General features: G+C 32.1%; 3 protein-coding genes across 4 annotated transcripts in view; 1 reads left to right on the plus strand and 2 right to left on the minus strand.

The window, feature by feature from the left end:
- Positions 1–2,219: 2,219 nt before the first annotated feature.
- LOC123692005 (gamma-tubulin complex component 2-like) overlaps positions 2,220–25,083 on the minus strand; it is a 30,566-nt gene continuing 7,702 nt past the window's right edge. The window contains exons 13-16 of one of the 2 annotated variants that reach the window (XM_045636605.1): positions 11,546–11,689; positions 10,565–10,642; positions 4,301–4,464; positions 2,220–3,687 (exon numbers count right to left, since the gene is read on the minus strand). In XM_045636605.1, the coding sequence (XP_045492561.1) occupies positions 3,597–3,687; positions 4,301–4,464; positions 10,565–10,642; positions 11,546–11,689 (477 nt within the window). In that variant the 3' untranslated portion in view covers positions 2,220–3,596. The remainder of the gene's footprint in view (positions 3,688–4,300; positions 4,465–10,564; positions 10,643–11,545; positions 11,690–25,083) is intronic. The other variant, XM_045636606.1, reaches the window with a different exon arrangement.
- Positions 5,703–8,590, minus strand: LOC123692018 (uncharacterized protein K02A2.6-like). The gene is made up of 2 exons (XM_045636641.1): positions 8,482–8,590; positions 5,703–7,312 (listed from the first exon to the last, which is right to left on the minus strand). The coding sequence occupies exon 2, from the start codon at positions 7,281–7,283 to the stop codon at positions 5,898–5,900; it is 1,386 nt and encodes a 461-aa protein (XP_045492597.1). The 5' UTR covers positions 7,284–7,312; positions 8,482–8,590; the 3' UTR covers positions 5,703–5,897.
- LOC123692003 (transient receptor potential cation channel protein painless) lies at positions 12,706–24,127 on the plus strand. The gene is made up of 2 exons (XM_045636604.1): positions 12,706–12,863; positions 21,121–24,127. Exon 2 carries the CDS (start codon positions 21,141–21,143, stop codon positions 23,985–23,987), a length of 2,847 nt encoding a protein of 948 aa, XP_045492560.1. The 5' UTR covers positions 12,706–12,863; positions 21,121–21,140; the 3' UTR covers positions 23,988–24,127.

Below are 25,083 nucleotides of genomic sequence, written 5' to 3' on the forward strand. Positions count from 1 at the left end.
TATTATAAAAAATTTCCATTTTTTGCAATCATTCCTCTATCTGTGCTATATGATGTTGCTTCGTACCGAATTTCAAGATTCTCAATTCACGGGAAGTACCCTGTAGGTTTTGAGTTTTGATTCCCGTGCAAAAGTCGAAATTTGCGAAAATTTTTAGCAATTACGGCTGTATCTTTTGATTGCGTTGGCTTATATGTTTGATTTTTTCACAGCATCAAGGGACCGTAGACAGGAGTATTCAATATAAATTTCAGCTTAAATTACTTATCTAAACATTTCAAGACATTACGTGGATGAAAATTCGTTATAAAATAGTGTGGTTTAAAATGTCCACAAATATGTGACTATTAAAAGGACGGGTTGAGATTAGATTTGGGATGAGATTAAAATTTAAACATAATATGTATAAAAAAGCGGTTTATTAATATCGTGAACTAACATTACTATGTTAAGCAGTGACCAGCTATCTTTGTGACAAAAATTAATTATGTTATACAGTTACATATCATCACAATTATTGTTTAAAAATATAACAGATCCTTGGGCAACTTTCAATCGATATATATTATTACAATGGCACGAAAATATAAATACAACAGTTCCAATACTTTGTCTTTTTACATCTAATGGCTAAGTTATATGACACGTTTTAAAATATCACAATTACAATTTTAAAATCGATACAGATTTCGCTCCTTACACATATTTTGTTTAATTTAACACTAACACGAAAGCTTCAATTACACAACACATGTTCTCAAAAAACGACACATTACAACATTCCTAATACAAATGCCAATAAAGAATCAATCTAAAATGAAGACTAATCTGTACTCATATATTATGATGTTCCAAAAATATTATAAGCTATGTACAATAAGAGCAAGAGAGACGGCATGATGTCAACTGCCAATGTGTGAATGGTATAAAACAATTCGAGCAGCCCTTATTCTAGATTTCATCTTTGATTGACATGCATTCTAAATACATATTCTAAAATACTCTATTTACTATTGAATTTTAAGATCCAATACAAATTGTGATAGAAATAAAAATGGAGTTGCTTTTACTATTATCTATTTGTATATTATTTGTGTTCAATATTATTAAAGTCTATTAATTTTGCATGCATAATAAATAATTGTACTTTTTAGTGACGGCTTTTTACTTGATATAATATATCGGTTTTCATATTATATTATATTACTAATGGAATAACTACTTTCAAGAAGCCTATTAAGTAATGAATTTGAGTACTATGACTAATTTCTTCGTTAAAACTAAATTCAGTGTAATCTATTTGTCGTATATTAGTCAGTTTTATTAAAGAAACGAATCTTCAATGGCGGCGCTTATCATTCCCTCTCGCTCACACACGGCCGTACCGTATGCAAAAAAAAGGGAAAAATTAAATCACTAAAATGTATTTGATTTTCCCTATAATAGTTTTTATCCTAAATTTACAATGACAATTATGCATTTGCGAAAGTAAATAATGTTTTATTGGAATTTGACAAAATATGTTCTTTGGGAAAAGTTGTTCAGTTTTATGGGCTTATTACAAGTATTATGGGGATTTTATTACATTCTGTATACGTAAATATGATAATTCATATAAATACACAAATACAATAACAAAAAAGTTTGTCAACAAACAATTTGAAATAATTAATAAAATAATTATCAATTTACGTTATTTTTATTACCTTTTTTTTTGCTGATCCTACCATCTGGCAAAGTCAGCTTTGGCCGCCATTGAAGATTCGTTTCTTTATTGAACCAACTAATAGGAGGTATCAACGTTGACAAGAGAGAATTCTAGTATAGTTGGTTCTTTGATATGCTGTTCCTCTTGCTATTTCGGTTATAGTCCGGGCTGTCTGGATGTAATTTCACTCATTTCGATGACATTTTAATTATTTTAAATATAAAATTGCGTATGGCACCCATTTAACAACGAATAAAACGTCTTGCAATAAAAAAATTATGTCTGATGGATCTATCTAAAGGCAAAAGATTAAAAATTACGCGTTAAAAAATGACTTAAGTTAAGTATATCTTCCTGTGCAGATAAGATGCGCACTAATAAACGCAACCACTACCGCCAGCCAGACTGCCCGGACTCTACCCGAAATAGCAAGAGAAACAGCATATCAAAAACCCAACTATACTAAAATGACTTTTTTTAAAACGTTGGTAGCTCCCGTACCATAGGAAGTTTATCCTTTATTTCAATATCTATAATCTATTTCAAAAAATATACCTTTAAAGCGGAAATCTCAAATGAGAAATACTTGTGTAAAAATATGACTACCATAATTTTGTTAATATTTTTGTACTTGAATTATTATTAATGTGAATTAAAAGTCTATTTATTGCTTTCGGCAATGTTTAAATCATAAGATTGTATATGTCTATCTTATGTTATTGGACAATCTAATCCTATATTTTGAGAATATGTCCAGCTAAAACATACGATAAATTGAGTGCATTTTGCGCTGATTTTGAACTAACATTATTTTTGTCTTAAAATATTGTCATGGTGCTCCATATAAAGATAACCTAGAAAACTATATAAATGCTTTAAAATTCGAGCTTCCAATTCATATACTTGAGATTTTATTTAATGAGTAATTTTGGAGAGATATTTGTGGCTTCGACGAGATTCTGAATGATAATATCGATTAATTTGTAAATTCTCAATACAAGAAAATTTTAAATCAAGTCATTTCCAAAGGGCAATTATTGTGTATCTTCAATATTTTTAATTTAATATGCCAATATCTACATTACAAGAAATATTTTTGTCACCCTATTGGTTAACATAGTGTTTAACTAATAGTTAGTAATAAATAATTGGTTTTCATTATTTAATTTTATGTTTTGTGCAAAATTTTAGTGTTTATTAATAAATTTCCACATACAGTACTTCGATCGTATTCCATCTACGAATTCTAATAAATCGTTGTAATTCCATTGCTTTCAACATTTTATAGTTGAGTAGTTTTTGGTGTTCATCAAACACACATGAATACAACCAGTCCCCATTTTTAAATCGAGTTATATCTATTGATTACAAAAGTTTATAGTGCAAAGTGCTAAATTAATGGTGTTCATTAATAAATTTTCACACATGAATATAGTCAGTTGCTATTCACAAATCCAGTTATATGGTTATTATTATATTGGTCATTAAAGTTTATATGCGTGTATATAGAAAACGTAGTCACACGAAGAAAAATGTTGTGTGGTTTTATGAAACCACGGTAAAAGAGAAACTTTTTTTCACACTATAAGTAGATATTTAACTAAAAATTATCGTATTTGTACGATAATTATCGTACGTATCGTGCGTCACGCGACATGCGCTACACAGACCAAAAAGTTTGAGACGATGTAATAAAAGTTTCACTTTAAAAATTTCAATTGAATTCTCCAGTTAGCTACGATTTCTATAACCATTTTCAGTTAAATACAGTTACAGGATTTTTCATTGTATTTCTATAAAAAAGTTTATAGTGCGTGTGCTATATTTGGTGTTGAACAATAAAATATCACACAGAAGTGACAAGATGGCGCGAACGCCGGGCGCGGCGCTAGGAAGATGTTTTCTTTTCGCCCTCGAGAAACTTATCGTCCGCGCAAAACTTCTCCAATTCTTTTACGTAGTAGGTGTTGAAGTTTAACCTGAAAACATAATAATAATTAAAAACGTGTAATTGTGATCTGACTATCAAGAATTATATTCCCAGTTATCATATTACTAAATTTCCGCCCGCGGCTTCGCCCGCGTTTGCAAAGCAAAACCCGCATAGTTCCCGTTCCCGTGGGATTTCCGGGATAAAAACTGTCCTATGTGTTAATCCAAGTTACCCTCTATATGTGTGCTAAATTTCATTGTAATCGGTTCAGTGGTTTTTACGTGAAAGAGTAACAAACATCCATACATCCATACAAACTTTCACATTTATAATATTAGTAGGATGTGTGCGTAAAGATTTATATTAAACATTTACGCTGCATTTTTCATATGAAAACGATATTCTCTCTCTATAATAAAATACTTTTAAGTATCTGTACACGAAAATGTAGATTTAATTCATAATTTCTTTAAGAGTTAATTTAACTAACAATTAAGGTCGATGATTAAATCCTTTTTATTTATGTAAAACATTTAAGGTTTTAATAGTATTCATTTCAAGTAAATTTTAACGTTAACAACAAACTTTTCGGCCAAATGCACATACTGTAACCACGCATATTTTTATAAATCTATTCCATCAGTCATCACCAAACTTACCTGGCAGATATATTAAGCAGTTTGTTTGTATTATTGTCTCTAGCCATCCTCTCAATAATCGCCAGAACCGAGAGCAAAGCCGCGGTGAATCGTAGTCCGTAGCGAGACACGGAACGGGAGAAGGAATCAGCCGAGCCGCTGGTTGTTGTGCCGCAGCCCGTAGTCTGTCGTATTAGAATATTATGTAATAAAAAGTTAAAATATGTAATGGACAAGGTTTTTTTTAAATCAATTATGTAATTATAGATGTGTAAGAAGCGTAATCTTCTAGAAAATATTATTATGAGCTTATGATTGTTACCTTTAAAGATGTTTATTAACTTTAATTCGAAAAGTTTCTCTGGGCGATGCGCCACATAGGTATTGTTAGTTGACCAATTATTTATTAAATGATCGTTTCTGGGTTTTAATACAAAAAATATTAAGCTTGCATACCGGTTGTCTACTAGCAAAACTGTTGCAACTCTTATAGACAGGGATCAAAAGATAATTTAACATTCAGGATCCAGCTTCAAATGAAAAAAAAAACAAGTCTAGAAATCTAACTTGCAAATATTTATAACTTACTAGTGATAAAATATCAATCAGTGAAGTGAAGTGACCCTGTTTCATCCAGAGTCCTTAAGTAATGTATATTATCCTACCCGTTTTAAATTATACTTATACTATAATTATTAATAAATGTTAATATTAGTTTCCACAAACCATTAAATATAATATGTATATGTAGAACTACCGTGAATACAACATACGAATTGACTAATAGTGAGCTGAAGTGAAAAGGGTTAGAATATATAAAAATAACAACATTTACATACACAACGCATAATTTAATTAAATAAATGGACACTTACCGCGCAGTTCTAAGAAAAGAAGAGTCATGAAAAAATAAAAGACGACATCAATGATTTTGTACACAAATACTACATGGAGACATTACTTTGTTACAATACTTAGTGTGATCACGGCCTAAATTTCTAAATTAAATTAATGTATAAAAAATCTCCATATCTTTGTAGGAATAAATAAATATATATGGTTTGAAATAAAGCTTAGTTTTAATGTATAGAGTTCGGTTTAAAATGAGGAACAACCATAACATGTTTCATTGTAAATACATAAAAGTACTCATAGAAAAGAACATGATAATAGTTTTACTTAAAGCAATCGAACAGCTTTTTAAACATTTATAAATGAGCACTAGCGGTCCGCCCCGGCTTCGCCCGTGGTACATTTTTACGTTTTCTCTCCATAAGAACCGTCCTCGTACTTCAAGAAATGTAATAAAAAAAGAATTAACGAAATCGGTTCAGTTGTTCTCCAGTTATGCGCTTACCAACACATTTTGCGATTCATTTTTATATTGTTATGTATGTCGGGTTGTATAATAGAAAGCAATTAATCTCAATGTATATTTTATTTCATGTAACAATTGTAAATAGTAATTAACAGAAAAGGATTGTATAGAATGCCGTGTATAAGACCAATGTAAAATCAAAGATGTCTTCCCGAAATATAGTGTTGCCAGATGACGCTGTGTGTACCACAGATTATCAATATCCAATTTATGGTGCCAACACTCTCCCTCGTTATAAATTCAAAGGTTCAATCTGTTTGGAGGTCTTCTCATCCTAGTACTACGACGGATTTCAATTCTGGACGGTGTAGGTTCATGTGTATCTGGAATTGTTTCTGGTACAAGGTTTTCTGGTTGGTAATTTCCTGGACTTTCTACTGGCTGTGTAGATGATCTTCTTCGAGTAGGACTTGTATGTAATATTACTGTAGGGCTAGGTTGTATGCATTCTTTTTCAGGTGAAGCTGGTGTAGGTGAATTCTCTTGCAGGTACGTTGGTCGGTAAGTATCTGGTGTATTAATGTTCTCACTCAAACAAGATGTCTTTATTATCTGATCAATATGTCTGTGATGTATCTTTCCATCTACTTCCACCTCGTAATGTAATTTTCCTTTCCTCTCTAATATTCTTCCAAATTTCCATTTGTTACTATCATACATCCTTATTTGTACTCTATCCCCTGGTTTAAACTCTTTGTTTACCTTTAATTCTTCATTGTTGCAATCTCTAACTTCTTGTTTTCTTTTCACTAAATCTATTCTTGTTCTATATATTCTTTTAAACATCATTTCTCCTGGACTCTGCCCTGTAGAGCTATTAGGTGTTTTTCTATACATCATTAAAAATCTTTGTAACTTATCTTGTACAGATCCTTCTTCGTTCATCATTGCTTTAAGTTTATTTTTAACCGTTTGTACATATCTTTCTGCTTGACCATTTGTAGATGGGTGAAATGGTGCTGTAAACTTTGCTTGAATTCCATTTTCCTTTAAAAATCTTAACATTTCCTCTGATCTAAATTGTCTTCCATTATCAGATACTTGGGTAACTGGTAAGCCAAACGTAGTATAGATTTTCTTTAAAATATTAATAGTAGCTGTAGCTGTGATAGAAGTAGTAGGTATTACCTCTAACCATTTTGTGTAGGCATCTACCACAATAAGAAAATATTGATTCATGAATGGTCCTGCGTAATCAATATGAATTCTACTCCATGGTTCTTTCGGATATTCCCAGATGTGTATAGGTACTTTAGTAGGGTTGTTCTTCATTAAACAGCATGTTTTACATTGCTTTACCATGTTCTCTATATCCATGTCTATATTCTTCCACCAGACGTAGCTTCTGGCTAACGCCTTCATCTTCACAATACCGGTGTGAGCTGTATGTAGTTCTTTTAATATTTGAGGTTGTAATTTTTTAGGTATTACAATTCTTATGCCATAAAATATGCAATTGTTTTGTAACGAATATTCGTATAGTCTTCCTGTATCTTCTCTTCCTGACTGTATATCTATGTATAATTTTTGTAACTCAGGGTCAGTGGCTGTAGCTTCTCTTATTTCCTTTAATGAAACTGGCATTTCTGCAATTTGATTTAGGTAAAACGCTTCATCGTCTGTCATTGTCTCATTCCTATCAGTTGTATCTGTATATTGTATTCTTGAAAAATAGTCGGCATTCGCATGTTCTGTAGTCTTCCTTAATCGTATCTCATAGTCAAATCCTGCTAAAAAGTTTGCATAGTGTACTAGTCGTATGGCTGTTGTAGCTGGTGTAACTTTCTCTGGGTGTAAAATTCTAGCTAATGGTTGATTATCTACAATGAGTAATATCTTCCTGCCGTACAATATTGAAAAAATTTCTTTAATCCCCATACTAGAGCTGCTGCTTCTTTATCCAACTGACTGTAACCTTTTTCTGCTTTAGTTAAAGATCTTAGATATAAATTGTTGATAATAATTTATCATTCCTAAGAAAGTACGTAGAGATGTAACATCTGTGGGACGTGGGCTATTCTTTATATCATTTATCTTTTCTTCTGTAGGGTGTAATCCTTTTTCATTTATTTTATGTCCCAAATATGTAACTGATTTTTGAAAAAATTGACACTTCTTCCTGTTTAGATGTAATCCACATTCTTTAAGTTTATTAAATACCTTTCGGATTCTTTGTAGTAATTGTATGTATGAATGTCCTTGTAAAGCGATATCATCGAAAAAGCAAGCTGTACCGTCTAATCCTTGTAGTGTCTGATCCATGTATCTTTGCCAAACATTTGGTGCTATTTTCACACCGAACATCAGTCTTCTTACTTTGTATGTGCCCTTACATGTACTTATGGCTTGCATCTCTGCTGTATCATCACTTGTCTTCATATGTAAATACGCTTGGTTAATGTCCAATGTACAAAAATATTTACCACCGCTGAGCTTTGAAAATATCTCTTCAACTCGGGGAATTGGATAATTGTCATTCTCTAGGTTTTTATTTAATGTAGCTCTGTAGTCGGCACATAGTCGTACCTTTCCATTATGTTTCAACACGGGGACAATTGGTGTACCCCACTGTGAGTATGTAACCTTTTCTAATATGCCTTCTTTTTCTAATCTGTCAATTTCTGCCTCTACTTGATTTTTCAATGCAAATGGTACTGGGCGTGGCTTTAAGTAAACTGGAACTGAACCTTCTTTCAATTTAAATGCTGCTTGATAATCTTTAATTTCACCTATTTCTTCTGTAAATAACTCTTTATATTCTTCTAATAATGTTTGTAATTTATATTTGAATTCTTTCTCTGTTATGTCTTGTTCTTCTTTGTATATTGTATTTAATTCAAAATTTAAGTTCAATTTTCTAAGCCATTCTCTTCCAACTACGGTGTCTACTTCGCGGTCAATTACAAAGATTCTTCCTTCAATAACTGTGTTCTTATACTGAATATTTAAATTACAAGTTCCTAATGGGTGTATTATTTCTCCTGTGTATGTTCTTAACTTTACTGATGTATTTTTAAGTTTCAGATTACTAAAATATTTCTCATAAAAATTTGTTGAGCATGTAGTAACTGCAGCGCCTGTATCCAGTTCCAAAGTATGTATTTTTCCATTTAATAATAAGGTTATGTTAAATTTATCACTGTGTATGTTATTGTTAAATATCTTATGTATTTCATATATTTCATCTTCCTCGTTGAATTGATCCTGTACTAAGTCAAGTTGTTTTTGATCTTTGAAACATACCGATTGTATATGTCCCTTTATCTTACATTTCTTGCAAAATAGTTTATCTTTCAAACGGCATTGTCTTGCTGTATGGTTTTCTTTGCCACAGCGAAAACATTTTATTTCTCTCTTCTTCTTGTGATATGAATTGTATGATTTATTTATATTTTTTCTTTTGTATGTATTTATTTTTGTAGGTTGCTGTATGTTTGTTTTAATTTTGAAATGATTTGATTTTGTTGAAATTTTGTTAATGTTTACTTGGCCAGAACACATTTCTTTTGTTTCAGCTTTTGATGTCTCAGTCGCCATTGCAATCTTAATTAAATCATCAACCTTTGTAGATGAGCTTTCTTGTAGTAATCTTTCTTTTATTTCTGTACTCCGGAGACCTCGTATGAATTGTACTCGCAGATGAGTTTCAAATGTGCTGTGTTGACAGCTCGCACATTTAAAGTTACATTTTCCCCCTAGTTCTTTTAAACCAGCAACATAATTCGAAATACTTTCACATTCGTATTGTTGTCTTAAACAAAATTTGTGCTGTTGGGCTACTTCACCGGGTTCAGGTGCGATATGGTTTTTCAATAATTGTATCAGGTCATAATATGATTTAGTTTTCGGAGAATCAGGTGCTGTAATATTTTGTAAAACTTGGTAGTATTTAGGACCAATGCAGTTCAGAAAAATCTGTGATTTTGTTTTATCATTTGTGACTCCTTTTAAATTAATGTAATTTTCTAACCTTTGTAAATACGATGCGAAACTTTCATTGTTTTCGTCGTATGGTTGTAATGTAATTCCACTCACCGATTTATCCGTATTTTGTAATTGTTGTTGTAATTGCGCTTGTTGTACTTGAATTCCTCGAATAGTTTCTAACATTTGAGATAATACTTGCCCCAATTGCTGTTCCATTTTGCGTACTTGTAATGTATTGTATATTATTGTAAAGGAAAAAGGAGGTTGTGAAGCGGGTTATCATCACGGGATGTGGAACCCTTGGAACAAAGGAAAAGGTGTTAGGAGCACATGGGTCGACGTACGCACGATGTTCTTCACTTGATTATTAGTATTGAATTTCCACTTCCTCCGTCCTCGTCGCCAATCTGTTATGTATGTCGGGTTGTATAATAGAAAGCAATTAATCTCAATGTATATTTTATTTCATGTAACAATTGTAAATAGTAATTAACAGAAAAGGATTGTATAGAATGCCGTGTATAAGACCAATGTAAAATCAAAGATGTCTTCCCGAAATATAGTGTTGCCAGATGACGCTGTGTGTACCACAGATTATCAATATCCAATTTATGGTGCCAACATATATTATAAAGATTAGCCCGCTACTTCACATGCTGGTACAAAATTTCAGCAAAGACAAACCATTTAAAAAAACCTAAAATAAAATTGACTCTATTAGTATCAGATTTAATTTTTTTGATTGCATTATTTCAAATAATAAAAATATGTTGGCTTAAACACCGTCCCCTTGAATAAAATTGTCTACCACTATATCACAAAAAATACTACATAATAGTATATTAAATATAAAAAAGTAGAATTAAAATAAATACAGAAAAAAATATAGGTCGTGTTCACACAAATGATCGTGATCTGTGCGTACGTGGCGTTCACAACGCGGGTGCATACACGATATTATTGCTTGTATGTATATATACCTCACTATACTCTGTATTGTCATACGTCGATCCAAGCATACTGTTAAGCTCAGCGTCCACGAAGTACTTGTGCATCTCCTTAGCCAATTAAAGTGTTTTGGTAGCGTTAAAAGATACAAAATAAAATAAATTATATTTAATTAGGAGCCATAAGAAGCATCTAGTTTTGACACGGTATATAAGATACAGTTATAGTTGGTTATACTCATTAACACTTATTTTTTTACAGTTAAATATCATTTTTTTAAATATCCTGTATTCGAGAGTAAACATTTTAAATACATATATGTGTCTTATTATTTACCATATTGGACATCAGATGACACTCAATTTTTCTAATAGAATCTTCTCTTTTAGATCAAAGTAATGAGTATTACCAACTATTGTAGATTCTAACACAGATAAATAGAAGAAATGGTCACTAAGTATAAATAAAGAAGGAGAGAGTTGAAAACAAGAAATAGAAAGCAAAAATTAAAATAATTTATCTTTGTATTTACATCACAATTTTGTGTTACAGCTGTAGGGATATTATCTCCAAATAAGATATTATTGCTTTACATATAATATATTTAAAAGTTATAAATATAGTTATTATGTATATTAAAACATCATCATCACCTTCCTCTGCCAATAATGTTTCTCTGCGTTGTAAATCATAATAAATGCAAGCTGGTTATAACATACACCAATTAATTAACATAAAAATTATAACCATGTCATGCAATACCATTTAATATTTGAAAGAATAGGTACTTAATACTAAGACATATAAAAACCTTTTTCCAAAACCTTCCCTCCTAATGATATTTGGTTGAACCTTTTTTTCAATAATTAAGTTATTTTAACATTTTTATAACAAATTATCGCAGATATATGACATACACTATGCGTATCCCCTTCATTTGAACAACAATAATCACCATATCAATAAATGCATCATGCAATAATACCTGGATACTATATTTATATGAGTTATACCTGTATAAATGTGCAGAATTGTACGCAAACCAGGCATAGCGTGGTGACAGCCTTCAAGAGCTGGGGGCTCATCAGCATGCAGTCGCCCAGACACGACTCCAGGAAGTCGTTGTGACGCTCCAGCACTTCGTCCACGTTGTTCACCTGGAAACCATAATCATAATAATAATAAGTTGAAGTTGCCTGATTATTATGTTGAGATTAGCTAATGGGGTGTAGTTAGTTTGATACGAAAACTTAAAATTTTTGAGTCAGAACTAGGAAGATTGTCTAGTCTAGTTTAGTAAATATCCAACTACCTTTTGCATAATTGTTTTCTCGTATATAAAAGTTTGTGAAAAAAGTATGTTTGTTACTTTTTAATAGAAAAATACCTGAACTGTATGAAATTTGGTTTACAGATTATCAATTTCATTATCTATACTAATCAATCCCTTAATTTCCTGTCCATAATAATCGTTGAATTAAATAATTACACAAATATATAATTACTTAAATAAATTCGAGTAAGCATTTCTTCGAAGATCTCATTCATTAGGCAAATGTAACCTGTGCGTTATGATGCCTTATTAAGGAGCATTACTGATAAGGCCCCTAATGCACTTCGGTAAAATGAGTCATTAATGGTCAAGCCTATTAAATAACGGATTAATGATACTGTGACGCAACAGAATCATCAGTTTTATTAAGAACGTTTTCGATCTTTTCAGACAGTAAAATAAAAGGATAAAGTCTTAAATACAGTACGAACACAAAACAAGAAACGTTTGTCTGCTAAAGCAATGAGTAATGTAGCCTTGTGACGTAGAATAAAAGCAACGCCTACAATAAGTAAAAAACCGCTCCGCCCACTGAAAAAAAACAATTGCAAAATTTTGTTAAAAAATGCATTGTGATCTGCCGCATAACAAAAACATCGATATTCATTTGACATTTTAATCTGTTGTAAGAACCATTTCATGGTAAGTCGTATCGTGTTTCCAGTCATTGTATTTCATTCACATTGGTTGCATCGCATTCCGATATCAAAATGCACTTATAAGTAAACAAGAACATCGGGTGTAAATGTAATAATAATATAAGGAGCGAGCGTAGTAGGGCAATAGATGTAATTGGGTTTGCCATTAGCGCAGGATCAGCAAGTTGGAGCGCCTACTCATTGGCTGCGCGCGCGCCTCCTCACTCCTCACTCTACACCAGAGGCTGAGTGGCGCGGCCGCACGACATGCGAACCAATTGCAGACAAAGTCAGTGAGCAAAGTTGAACGAGTGATTGTGATTCTGTGTGTTTTCAGTGTTTTCTAGTGAATATATTCAGGTTGGTTTACTTTATCCGGATATGATCCCCTTTTTAAATAGCGCAAAATTTACATAAACAAACAAATTGCGTTTTTATGTAAAGCGATGTACATATGCGCAATTTTTTTTATTTAATTAATAGGATTATCTTTGATTTTATCATATTACTCATAAAAACTATGGTTGTGTTAAGATTTTTAAACAGAAAACTTCTGCCTATGTTTTGGGGATTAGGTAGAGTGTTATAGGGTAAATCATGTTTTTACCATTAGTACAAAGTACATGTTTTTTTTTCCTTCGCCTGTGTCTTTCATACTGCCCAACGAGTCAAACAAGCGTTATTTGATAATTGCGCGCAAACACTAAAATTGCATATTCCTTACAATAACGTAATCCAATATAAAGGTTACCAGCTTGGGCAACGACATTAACATATGTGGGTGTAAATATTGAACTGGGAGCAATACATGTGTTGACTGAGCCCTCGAACAAGGTCGACGAAGATGACGTCATTACATTTATGATGATGCAGGACATACGGGCCCGAGACTGGGATGAGGCGGGGTAATTGATAAAGCGCGAGTCCGACATAGTCATATTCCCACACATCCTGTCAATGTTTAAAACTACAGACAATGCATTCGTTAGTATCGAATATACGTCGTGTTTCCATCAAGTCAAGTTCTTGTAACTGGTTAGCCTCAGTGTGGTAAAACGTATTGATTTACCGACTGTTTCTTAGCGTTAGGATATTGCGTTTGCAATTGCATTTTAGAGACTGAACTTTGCAAATTGCAATTGGACAAAAAATAGACAACCTTGTCTACTTATTATCGATTTAGATAACTGAAGTTTGAATTACGAATTAAACAAATGAATAGTTTTTACATAATTAAAACTATCGCTTAAATAACAGTAAAGAACATTATGCTAAATGTTTTGTAATAACCTGGTTTCAGATATTAAAATACATATTCAAATCACTCAACCAATTTGCATCAACAAAAGAACGGAACTATACATAATATGATGGACACGACCTGACATAAAAGGTGCTCTACTGCATTGGAAAGTAATCGATTTGATTCGAGCAATAATCTGAGTACATAATTATATCATAAAAATAGGCCGATGTTTTCTCACGGTTAGCGCATAACTGACCACTGGAAGTTGGAACCCGTTTGTGCAGTTTAATTTGTAAATTATGTATAAAACGCTCTTTACTATTCCGCGTAACGAATAGGACGGATTTGCTTAATATGCGTTTGTTTTCTTTGAATATTCTTAAAACGTATCCAATAAAGTAGATGTGTCAACAGATTTCGTAAGCACCTTGAACCGAGGAATCAATAAATTTCTCGTAAACATGAGACGAAAAAGCATTACAATAATTATTAGTTTCTTAAATTGTTTAAGTACCACAATCTTGAATTAAGTGTTAAGATTTATCTCACTTTCTTCTTGCATTTCACAAATTTTCGGGTACTCTGTAGGTATACTATATGCAACATTAAATTCAATAATAACATAAAACAGAATAGTTTCTTTGAACGGGATAATCTAAACGAACTAAGAAACGACTAGACCGATTTCAAGTATTCTGTCACGGTTGGATGTGATGCCTGAGTGCTGGCTGTATATTATGTACCGCGGACAAATCCGGGGCGGACCACTCCATCAACAGCCCATAGAATATCCCACTGCAGGGACACAGGGCTCCTATGAGAGTTCTTTGTTCTGTATATGTTACAGTCACAACTTATACCGGTCAAAACCACTGATAACTGCAAAATCATTAAGTTCTGACTGTAACATAATATACATATTATATTCAAAATATTATAGTACACGGAACATTTGAATTAAGTGTTTGCAAATCGTTTATGGTATGACCACAGTAAGTCATAAACATTGATGCAATTGTGACCGATGGTCGATGACTACACCTCACCCACATACCTTGTGAAACCAAATAGGGACCACAGTCAAACGCAAAATACGCTCTCGATTATTTTACGAATACATTATAAATTTCCGGCACAGTAACCAATAAACGATAGCCCATATGGGGACAAATAGCTACGAAACACTTATCACTTTACTATGTTATCCAGATATGGAAGTGTCATTGGCATTGAATAATAATTATAAAATCAACTTTGCTTTATGTACTATGGTCTACTATGTCTCACTCGGACATCCAATATATTTTGGCTAATTTAAACGCAGAAGTACATTATCGCAGATTAAAAATATTACTTAACCAAGCTTTAAAGCAAAACTCAACAGTTAACAATACAAGAGAATATACGAGCAAGTCGAAATGTTGAGGATCCGCCGTGCGTAACGATAAATGGAAAACGTCTAAAAAGTAGGTTTAAATGTAGCAATGATCTTCGTAAAAAAACTGTTAATCACAAAACTGGGTCCGCGTCGCTCCAACGGCCCGAAATAGAAACTCAAAACAGTATACACTAATCGCACTTCAGGGTGTCGTAAATGATCCAACATTTTGCATGAATCTTTATGGGCTATTAAGTACTTTGATTCGAGAGTTCAGCAGAATCGACCTGGAGCAGGCATATGCGATTGCACGAATCGGTTCCAAAATAAACATTCATCACTTTGGGTATCAAAAATTAATGATACAAAATGAAACAATGACGCAAATCTTTCAAAAAGATAAGTTTTAATGGATACGGTGTTCATTGAGATAAAACATAACACATATTCTGAAATCGTAGGTATCATACGTATAATTTCGCTTTGAAATAACAATAATATAAATGACATTGCAGCCTTAAAGTGAGCTTAAGTACCCTTTAGTGATTCGTTGACGTGTTTATCTGTAGAAAGTAGAAGTAATAGTATTTAGGGCAAAACAAATTAAGCACAATGATGACAAAAAGCCAGCTACCGTTGTCGTCGTAACGAGAGGCCAAATTGTAATGTGTGCGGAACGGAAGGCTTTTATTTTAAAGTCTTTACTTGTACACGCACCGGATATGTTGGGAGAGCGAGTCTCTGCGGTAATTTGGTTATTTTTACCGTATGTTTTTTTGACTTGACTTATTAGATATAATTGTTATTTGAAATTCTTCGGAGAGATTATATCCGGTCGTAATTTCGTTTCGATTAGGTGTTGTGGTTTTGTTCATTTATGATGTGTTTCTTTGCGTAATAAATTTTCGACGGTGCGTAGCTTTTTAATACAGAGGAGCCATGAATACAAAACGTAAACGCGAGCCACTCATAGTAGAGGTATTTTAAAAACAAAATATCGATTGCCATTACATTTATAAATTGAGCCTATTAAATTTTCTGGGAATATGTTGATCACATCATGTATCGCATCGCGCTACGCTACGACTAAAATTCTATGAAATTTCCAAAACAAGTTTTAAGCGTTATAATTACGAGAGAAACTCGTAGTTAAAATAATTTGTGTGATAGTTTAGTATTCTAATTACCATAACTAATATTAAACCAAAAATGTTTTTAGAAGATAAAACGGTTTTCCGACGTTCTTAACCGATGTTATTTACAGCTATTGAATATACGTATACGTAAGTAGGCGGCTACTGAGGGATAATACAGGAAAACTAACACATGTACCTATGTAAGATAAAGATTAGAATAATTCTTCATGGAAATAATATGATACATAGATATTTGTTTAGGAAGAATTTGACTCTTAGACGAAACACAAAATAGAATTAGAAAACCACAAACCACAATAATCTAGGAGGACATTAGTATTATTTGGATATCAACTATTTTACCTCATCCATTAAAATTGTTTGGTTCCAATTTATTGGAATACGATTTGAAAAACTTGACATTGGACCTAATTGCATCGAGTAACTATTTTTAATTTTAATAAATTATCTATTTATATATTGTTTATATCAGATTTTCTCTATGTCCTATTTGGTAAAGCTTCGACCATAATAATAAAGACCAAACGATTGTACGGCACCTAGTTAGTTACGAGAACAGCGGAAACTGTAATTGATGCAACAACAATAATTAAAGTGGAAAGTTGTTTCGCTCTATCTCTTATTCAATGTATAGAAAATTCTTAGTTTGATAAATCTTTGTTAACTATTTATTAATTGTTAATTAATTCCTCGCTCTTCAGTAGTTTTGATCTTTTTATTTTGTAAAATTTGAGTTATATTAAGTTAATCTATTAAATAATATCTGCTTTCAAAACATGCATCTCTCAGTCATATACAAGCTTTGGCGCTCGGTTTTACACCTGGAATGAATCCGTGTACAAAAGCAGTACTTCTATATTTTAAGTGTTCATCTGGAGTATAAGCTTATATGACAACCCAGTATCATCAAAATCTATTCAGTTGTTTTCGTCATAACTCATACCAGACATGAGAAACAACCATACATCAATACACGTAGGATACTATACACTATACATTAGTAGGAATTTTTTCCTAATAATAGGATAATACTATAATATGAATTCTTCACGAATCTAGATAAATTCCAAATATATTGATTATTGAGAAATGTGGTAAAACCGGTAATAGAGTTGTTAGTGAGTGACCTTTCTATAATATTTAAAGATTGATAACTGTCTGTATTTTTTAATTTTTGAAAAGGGTGTCAATTTTAACTCGTATAAAAATACTCACTATATTCTATTAAAATTACAATCAGGTACTGCAACCTTATTAGACTATATATATAGAACATTAAAATAAAAGAGAACAATCCCAATATAAAAAATATAATATATTGTTTAAAATCTGAGCAAGAAACCGCTGTTAGCTTTATATGTATGAATCAAATATCGCGACACTAAAAATAAACATAAGGTGCAAACAGGGGCGATCGTCTTTGCCGATAGATGTATGCATAAGTAATTTTCATTGTAAACTTTAGCTAATTTGCATTTCAACACAAAAGTTGTGGAGTAGGTAGGTATTAATTAATACTTTTAAACGTGTTTAAATCAAAACTGTTTGAATTAAAAGGATGAACGTCGATTCAGGAGCTTTCTGCGCGCGGCTTCGCAACTCACGCAAGCTTTGAAGAAAACTTGATACTATGTACTAAAACCTTTCTCCTGAACCACTCTATTTTCATACAACATCAAAATCAGTTTCGTAATTTTAAAGTTTTAAGCATATAACAGACGACATAGGGGGAGCGACTTTTTTATATTTTGTACTGATAATAATAAATTACTTAAGTAGGTACATAAATATTTTAAATGTGAAAATCTTTTGGTACTGTTTAAATTCAAAACATAGCAACTGCCATGATTAAACAATTACTGCATTTAATCCATTAGATATCGCCTCGTTCAAATATGTACCCGTACAAAACCATATCACGTTGCTAATATTAGCAGATATTTTTATTAATCGTTCACTGCATTTATGAGAGCAAACATATTAATATAACACGAAGCACTTTATTAGTAGATTGTATTTAAAATAGTTTAATTTGACGGATTTTTATTGACTATGAAAATAACTTATTAAAAACGTTAAGGCTTATAAGGCAATAAGATCTTCACCAAAAATAACTATTTTTCAAGAGTTCATCTTACTTCAACTACCTACGAGCGTAAACAATGAATTTTGTGATAAAAATCAAACTAAATCTTACTAAGCAATACATCGATACGAGAAAAAAGTGCTTAATAATTCACTGCCACTACTCGCAAATAAAGTTTGAGATCAGCTCGACAATAAATCACCGCGGTTATAAATGCCTCAGTTCGATTGTAAACAGGTGTACAGTAACAATAGAATTTTTATCTGGCGAAAGCGGACGCAAAATCCATTGTAACACATTTAGCCGGTACGGAACATATGGGGTATCTCAGTGCGCGCCGTTCCAATGGGTGAACATAAACAAGTGAAGCTGGATTTCGGTAGATATTCTATAGGTACTGTTATGTAAAACGTAAAAGTTATCTATTGTAAAAAGAAAAAAAAATATCGTTCGAATATGAAGCCGATAATCATAAGATTCATTCGTCCTATAAAAATGTATGTGTCACTTGTCAGAGGTAAAGGCTAGCCTAGATGTATAAACAAACGCATTAACAATTTTACCGCTATTTAATATCTACAGGGATACATCACCAAGTAAAGTCTTTACCTCTTTATTGTTTTCCTTTCTGAAATTATTTTTAACGTCAGTATCAAATACTTTACATAAGCGACAAAGTAAAAAAGGTCATCGCTGACAATGAATGATACACTTCCTTTTATTAGCTCGGGTTGTAGGTAATACGAACATAACAGGATATCATATAACGCATTGGTTTAGCATACGTGTAACAAGATGCTTGATAAATGCTATAATTTTTCTAGAGTTAAGAATTGCAAACAACATAGCGGAAGTTACTTAACATAGGATAGGAAATGTAAATTATTATGTTAATGTTATTATTAAAAATTATATTAACAAAATAATCGTCTAATTTAAAAAAAAATAACATAACGTTCGGGCAACAGAAAGTCGACCTAGAAAAATCACAGATAAATTTTTCTCTAGTACAGTCACTTAAAAGCTCACAAAATACGTGCGTTCCTCTAAAGTCTAAAGTCTCAATAATTAATCTAATCTGTATATATGTAGGTATGAAGTAAAAACATAAATATTTAATCAATGTAAAAAACGATAATTATTTTTAATCAAGTGGTCTACTGGATAAGTGAAATATTTGTTTATGACTCATTAAAACTGCTGTGTTTACGTTTATGTAATGCGTATAACGAGATTATTAGTTGAGATGATCTGTACCAATGACGCAATCGTAGAATATGTATAAAGGAATAAAATACATAATTATTTTTATTTCCTACAGGTATTAGATACACGGCTTCTGATTATATTATTCGACGTGATGATATGTCTGCAATTTTTTTGCCAGATATACACCCAAGGATTCTAAACTAATTTAAGAAAGGAAGTGAAACATTAATATAATATCCATTATTCAGATAAAACGCATTTAGTTTATGCGTTTGTATGAAAAAAAGTTGATGAATTGAAAAAAATATATATAAAGTTTTGTTATGTTATTTGGGTATGTCCTTCATAAGTTTTAAAATTGAAAAGGAGATTCGATTCCATAATCCTTTCATTGTGATTGCGTTAAAATAAAATTCGTTTACTTGAAATGTAGGTAGCTAAGGACGAAATATACTTTATACGAAACAATGGTTCAACCCGAACTGCGCTCGACCCTCGACCGAAGAGACAAGTATGCCGTCGACCGATATAGTGCGGCACGATCATGAAAGTCGAAACAATATGCGGGTATTCAATATACAAATTTACAGACAGAACATAATGAAACTCGAAATTGAATTCGACGAACAAACGTTCCGCTATGCCTATCTCTTAATTGAACGCTATCAAATTAAAATAAAAAGTTACCAAGCACAAACACAATAAGACTCATTTTAGCGGGAAATGTGAGTTTACGATTATTAATGATGAAGAGTGCAAATCAGAATAATTACTCACATCTCATATGTTAGCAGCACGTGCGGTAAAAGAATTTTGGAATAATTGCCCCTTCATTATAGCTTTCGACGGTCCATATCGAATGAGCTCATTAACATTTATAAAGTTCAAAAATGTATAACGTTTTTTAGATTTACCACATTTACTAAAGCGCTAAAATTTAACAGCAAAATTTCAAGACAAGTAAACATCTTGTTACCTATCTTATAGACTTATAGTGAAGTAAACGCTTCAGCTAATAATAATTATACCTAATTTTAATTATGAAAACAATGTATCAATCGAACTTACAGTACAAATTGTAACAAAATTGAGATTTATAATGTTCATGTGTGACTTAATAATGTTATGATGTCTTACCAGTATAATTTTAACTGTTATCTATATCTATAGTTATTTACTAAAAGCAAACTAGACAATATAAACTAAAACAATCGTTATAAATTAGTGGTTATCCGGTACATTATAACTTTTTGTGCCAGTCACCTGAAGCTTCACACGATCGTTTGCACTAGCGCTTAGCCCGTTAATTAAATTGACACATAGTACCTACAGTACAAATAGTCTTACGAATTAAGCGCAACACACAAATCGAGTTATTATCCCTTGGGAGTACCATATGGTTACGTCTTTCGAAATAATAATTAACTTCAATTGAATAATTGTAATCGTTTGTAACGCTCAATTTGGACAAAAATAATGACACCCAAGAGTTTTATTGTTTAGATTGATTCAATTTCTAATTGGTTAAACTATCTTTTCAGATGCGAGTTCGTAACAAGCAATGACACGCGATACCTACGAGATGAACAACCGGCTGTCGCGAGGTGGATCTCTCTTCGGGGGTGATCCTCAAACCCAGCTAAAAACGGCTCTACGCAGTAATGATTTTGCTACTTTCAAGAAACTCGTTGGCTATGGAGCGGTTGATCTTGAATATGTTTATCCTTACCCTGATTATAAAACATGCCTTGAGCTAGCTGTTTCCGAACCAAATAAAATAGAATTTGTGAAACTTTTATTAGCTCATGAAGTGCAAGTCAATCGGATAAATGAAACTCACGGCGCAGCACCAATACATTTCGCTGTTGAAAGCGGAAATAAAGACGCCCTGGCAGCACTTTTGAACGATGACAGAATTGACGTGAATCTAAAATGCAAAGGAAACACTGCTCTGCTCATGGCGATTAAGAAAATACAAGACTTGGACGATGATCGAGACAATGATTTGGTTGTGTGTGAAGATATGGTTGAGTTACTGTTAAAGGCAGGATGTAATGCAAATTCTCCAGACATGAGAGGAGTAACACCGGTTTATTCCGCAGCAAAACAAGGCCTTGAGAGAGTAATTACTTATATCTTAGATTATTCTAAAGAACCTGTAGATCTAGACGCATACAAAGATATTCGTGGGAAAACGGCTCGATATTACTTACAAGAAGCATTTCCTCATCTTGTAGAGAGATTTAACTCTACATCTGAAATTGCCGAGGCCATAGATGCAGATAAATTATTTTCATATTTAAATAGGCACGAGGAAGACAATTTTATCCGCGACTTCAATAAACTTGTCAGGAAAAATGATCATCGATCAGTATTGGCAGCTAATAACGGCATAAATACTATGCTACAACAAGCCACTGATAAAGGGTTTGAAAAAGTAGTTACGGTATTATTGAATAATGGAGCTGACCCTAATGCCACATGTTCGGCTAATACTAGCCGTCCAGTAGCCATAGCTTGTTACAATGGTTTCAATCGAATTTTGAAAATGTTTATTGAAAACGAATCCACTTTATTTGATTCTGTCAACGGTGAATCTCTTCTCCAGATTACAATCAGAGGCATGCGTTCAGGCTCCAAAAGTTCAAAAGTAGATTTTAAAAATTGTTTGGATATGTTATTAAAACATCCCAAAATCAATATGGATGTAAATCATCAAGATATCAAATGCAATACAGCTCTGCACTATGCGGCGCGAAATGGTGACAATGAGACGGTTTTAGACTTATTGAGAAATGGAGCATGTGTGGGACTAAGAAACAAATTTGATGAACCTCCATTGGCAGATATCAATGCAAAAACTCTCGAATCCTATTTAGACGAATGCATTACGACAAACGGAGAACGCCCGAGCGATGAAAACTACGAAATACATGTAAAATATAGTTTTCTCGTATATCCTAATAATTCATTGGAAAACGAATTAAGCAAACCTTTGATGGATAAATCAAACAATAACACTGATAAAGAGTTTGATGCTATTTTAGCTCCTGAAACTGAAGCACTTTTATACATGACAAGAAACGCAGAGCTTCGCCCATTGTTAAAACATCCCGTCATTACAAGTTTTCTTTATTTAAAATGGCAAAGAATAAGCTGCTTGTTCTATGCTAATATTACATTTTATTCGCTATTATGGTTATGTTTAATGCTATACATTATTTTGGGTTACGGAGTTGAAAAGAAGCAGCCGGAGTCGATAGAAGCATTTAACGTTATCACTCACATAGGAGCCTCAATCGGATTAATATTACTTATAATCCGAGAACTATTTCAATTACTTGTATCACCTACGAGATATTTACAAAGTATAGAAAACTGGATGGAAATTGCATTAATTTTTGTTACTGCTTGGATAGTTTGTTACGATTCTGCACAAGAATCAACAAAACAACAATTATCAGCAGTTGCAATTTTACTTTCTTCAGCTGAGCTTGTCCTTCTCATTGGTCAGTTTCCTACCTTATCAACAAACATTGTAATGTTAAAAACGGTATCCTGGAATTTCTTTAAATTTCTTCTCTGGTATTGCATATTAATTATTGCATTTTCATTAAGTTTTTATACATTATTTAGAAAAGATGTTGAGGAAGATCAAATAGCACCGAATCCAAACGCAGCTGCAGACGAAGAAGACGAGGATTTCTTTGAAGATCCAGGCACATCCCTATTCAAGACTATTGTTATGTTGACCGGCGAATTTGATGCTGGTTCAATTAAGTTCAGTACATTCCCAGTTACAAGTCATATAATTTTTATTGTGTTCGTTTTCATGGTTCCAATTGTTTTGTTTAATTTGTTAAATGGTCTAGCAGTTAGTGATACACAAGAAATAAGAGCTGACGCCGAATTAGTTGGCCATATCTCAAGAGTTAATCTAATATCTTATTTCGAAAGCGTTCTCATCGGAAAATCTTATACGAAACCTTTGAAGTGTTGGTCTTGGTTCCCGCAATTTATACAAGATTTGCACGTCATTACACCGAAAACCCTGTGCATGAAACCGTTTGCAAAGAGAATAAGTTTATTTCCAAACTTTTTGCCCAAATATCGCATAATTGTTAAACCGAACCAAGATAACAAGATAGAAATACCTCACGCTGAGAGTTTAGGTAAGTTTGGAGAAGATTATGAAGATATTGAAGGTGGAAAATGTTGTTTCGAGCGGTGTCAGACTTACAGGTTAGATCGTAAAATTGTAAAAAATGCGAAAATAATCATAAGCAAAAGGACAGATGTATCTGAGTTCGATGAAATAAAAGATAAACTTTCGCAGTGTGGAGCTAAAATTGAAAACATCGAAAGCACACTCAAAAAAGTATTACAAGCATTAGAAAATAAGTACTAAACAATCTACATCAAATCAAACAAAACTAAAATAATTTTAAGTTTTATTAATTTATTTTTATAAAGTAACGTATGAAAGCTGCCTGTATTAATGTATAACATTTTTATGTTTGTCTAATTAATATTAAAAGTTAAAATATATATACTTCTTTGTTTTATTTACAAATACATTTAATGGCTTAGTTAGCTTTAGACAAACAACAAAGGGATAGGATACTAGAATATTAGCAAAATATTAATCATGTAAAAGGATAATCTTGTTAGTCTATTGTTTGAATTATTACAAAATTTGAAATTTTGGTTTTATGGCATTCAAATGCTTTTTATAGTCGAGCCAATTTAATAGGCAACATTTGACGTCTATCAATTTTATCTTCGAAGAGAGGTAACCTGCTTAAAAACATCGATTAAAGTGAATTAATCGATACGGATTTGAAACATTTGTCAATCGAATTTATTAATTTATGATGATTTTTATTCACAAGTAATCAATGCATTCGATTCTAGATGTCAGATTTCGATTTTCAGAGGAACGTCTCTGGTATTTAAAAAGAAAAAAGGTTTATTGACACAAAATTGTAGCGACGTCAGTTCTTCAATTCAGAAATTGTTTATTATGTTTAGTATGGTTTATCAGTAAAATGAAATCTTAAAATTACTTGTATCGGTGATTATTATTATAAATATGTAATCATAATTGAAAAAAGTTAAGCAAATGTGCAGTTCTATCAAAACGAAATATCATGTTATTCTATGTCGTCGTTACTAGGTTACGTTGTTGAATTTTGTTGAACTGTCAAATGTTGCCTATTAAAATGGCTCTACTATAGATACTTACAATTTTTTAAAGAATAGAAAAAATTAGAATGGGTCATCAATCATTTCACCAGGGTAAAAGTAGAATAGATATCAAAATGTAGTCCCTTGAATATATAAAATCGCTCTATTGCGATGCGGCTTTTTTGCATTTATATAATATACATCTAACAACTACTTTCACAAAAGGAGTAAGTGTAATTATTGTTTGTTCTTAGATATATTTAAATATAATAAATTTATACATCTATACTTTCCATTATAAAGAGAAGTATGTTTGT

Source organism: Colias croceus, chromosome 5 (genome assembly GCF_905220415.1).
Source record: "Colias croceus chromosome 5, ilColCroc2.1".
In the NCBI taxonomy this organism is placed as follows: Eukaryota; Metazoa; Arthropoda; class Insecta; order Lepidoptera; family Pieridae; genus Colias; species Colias croceus.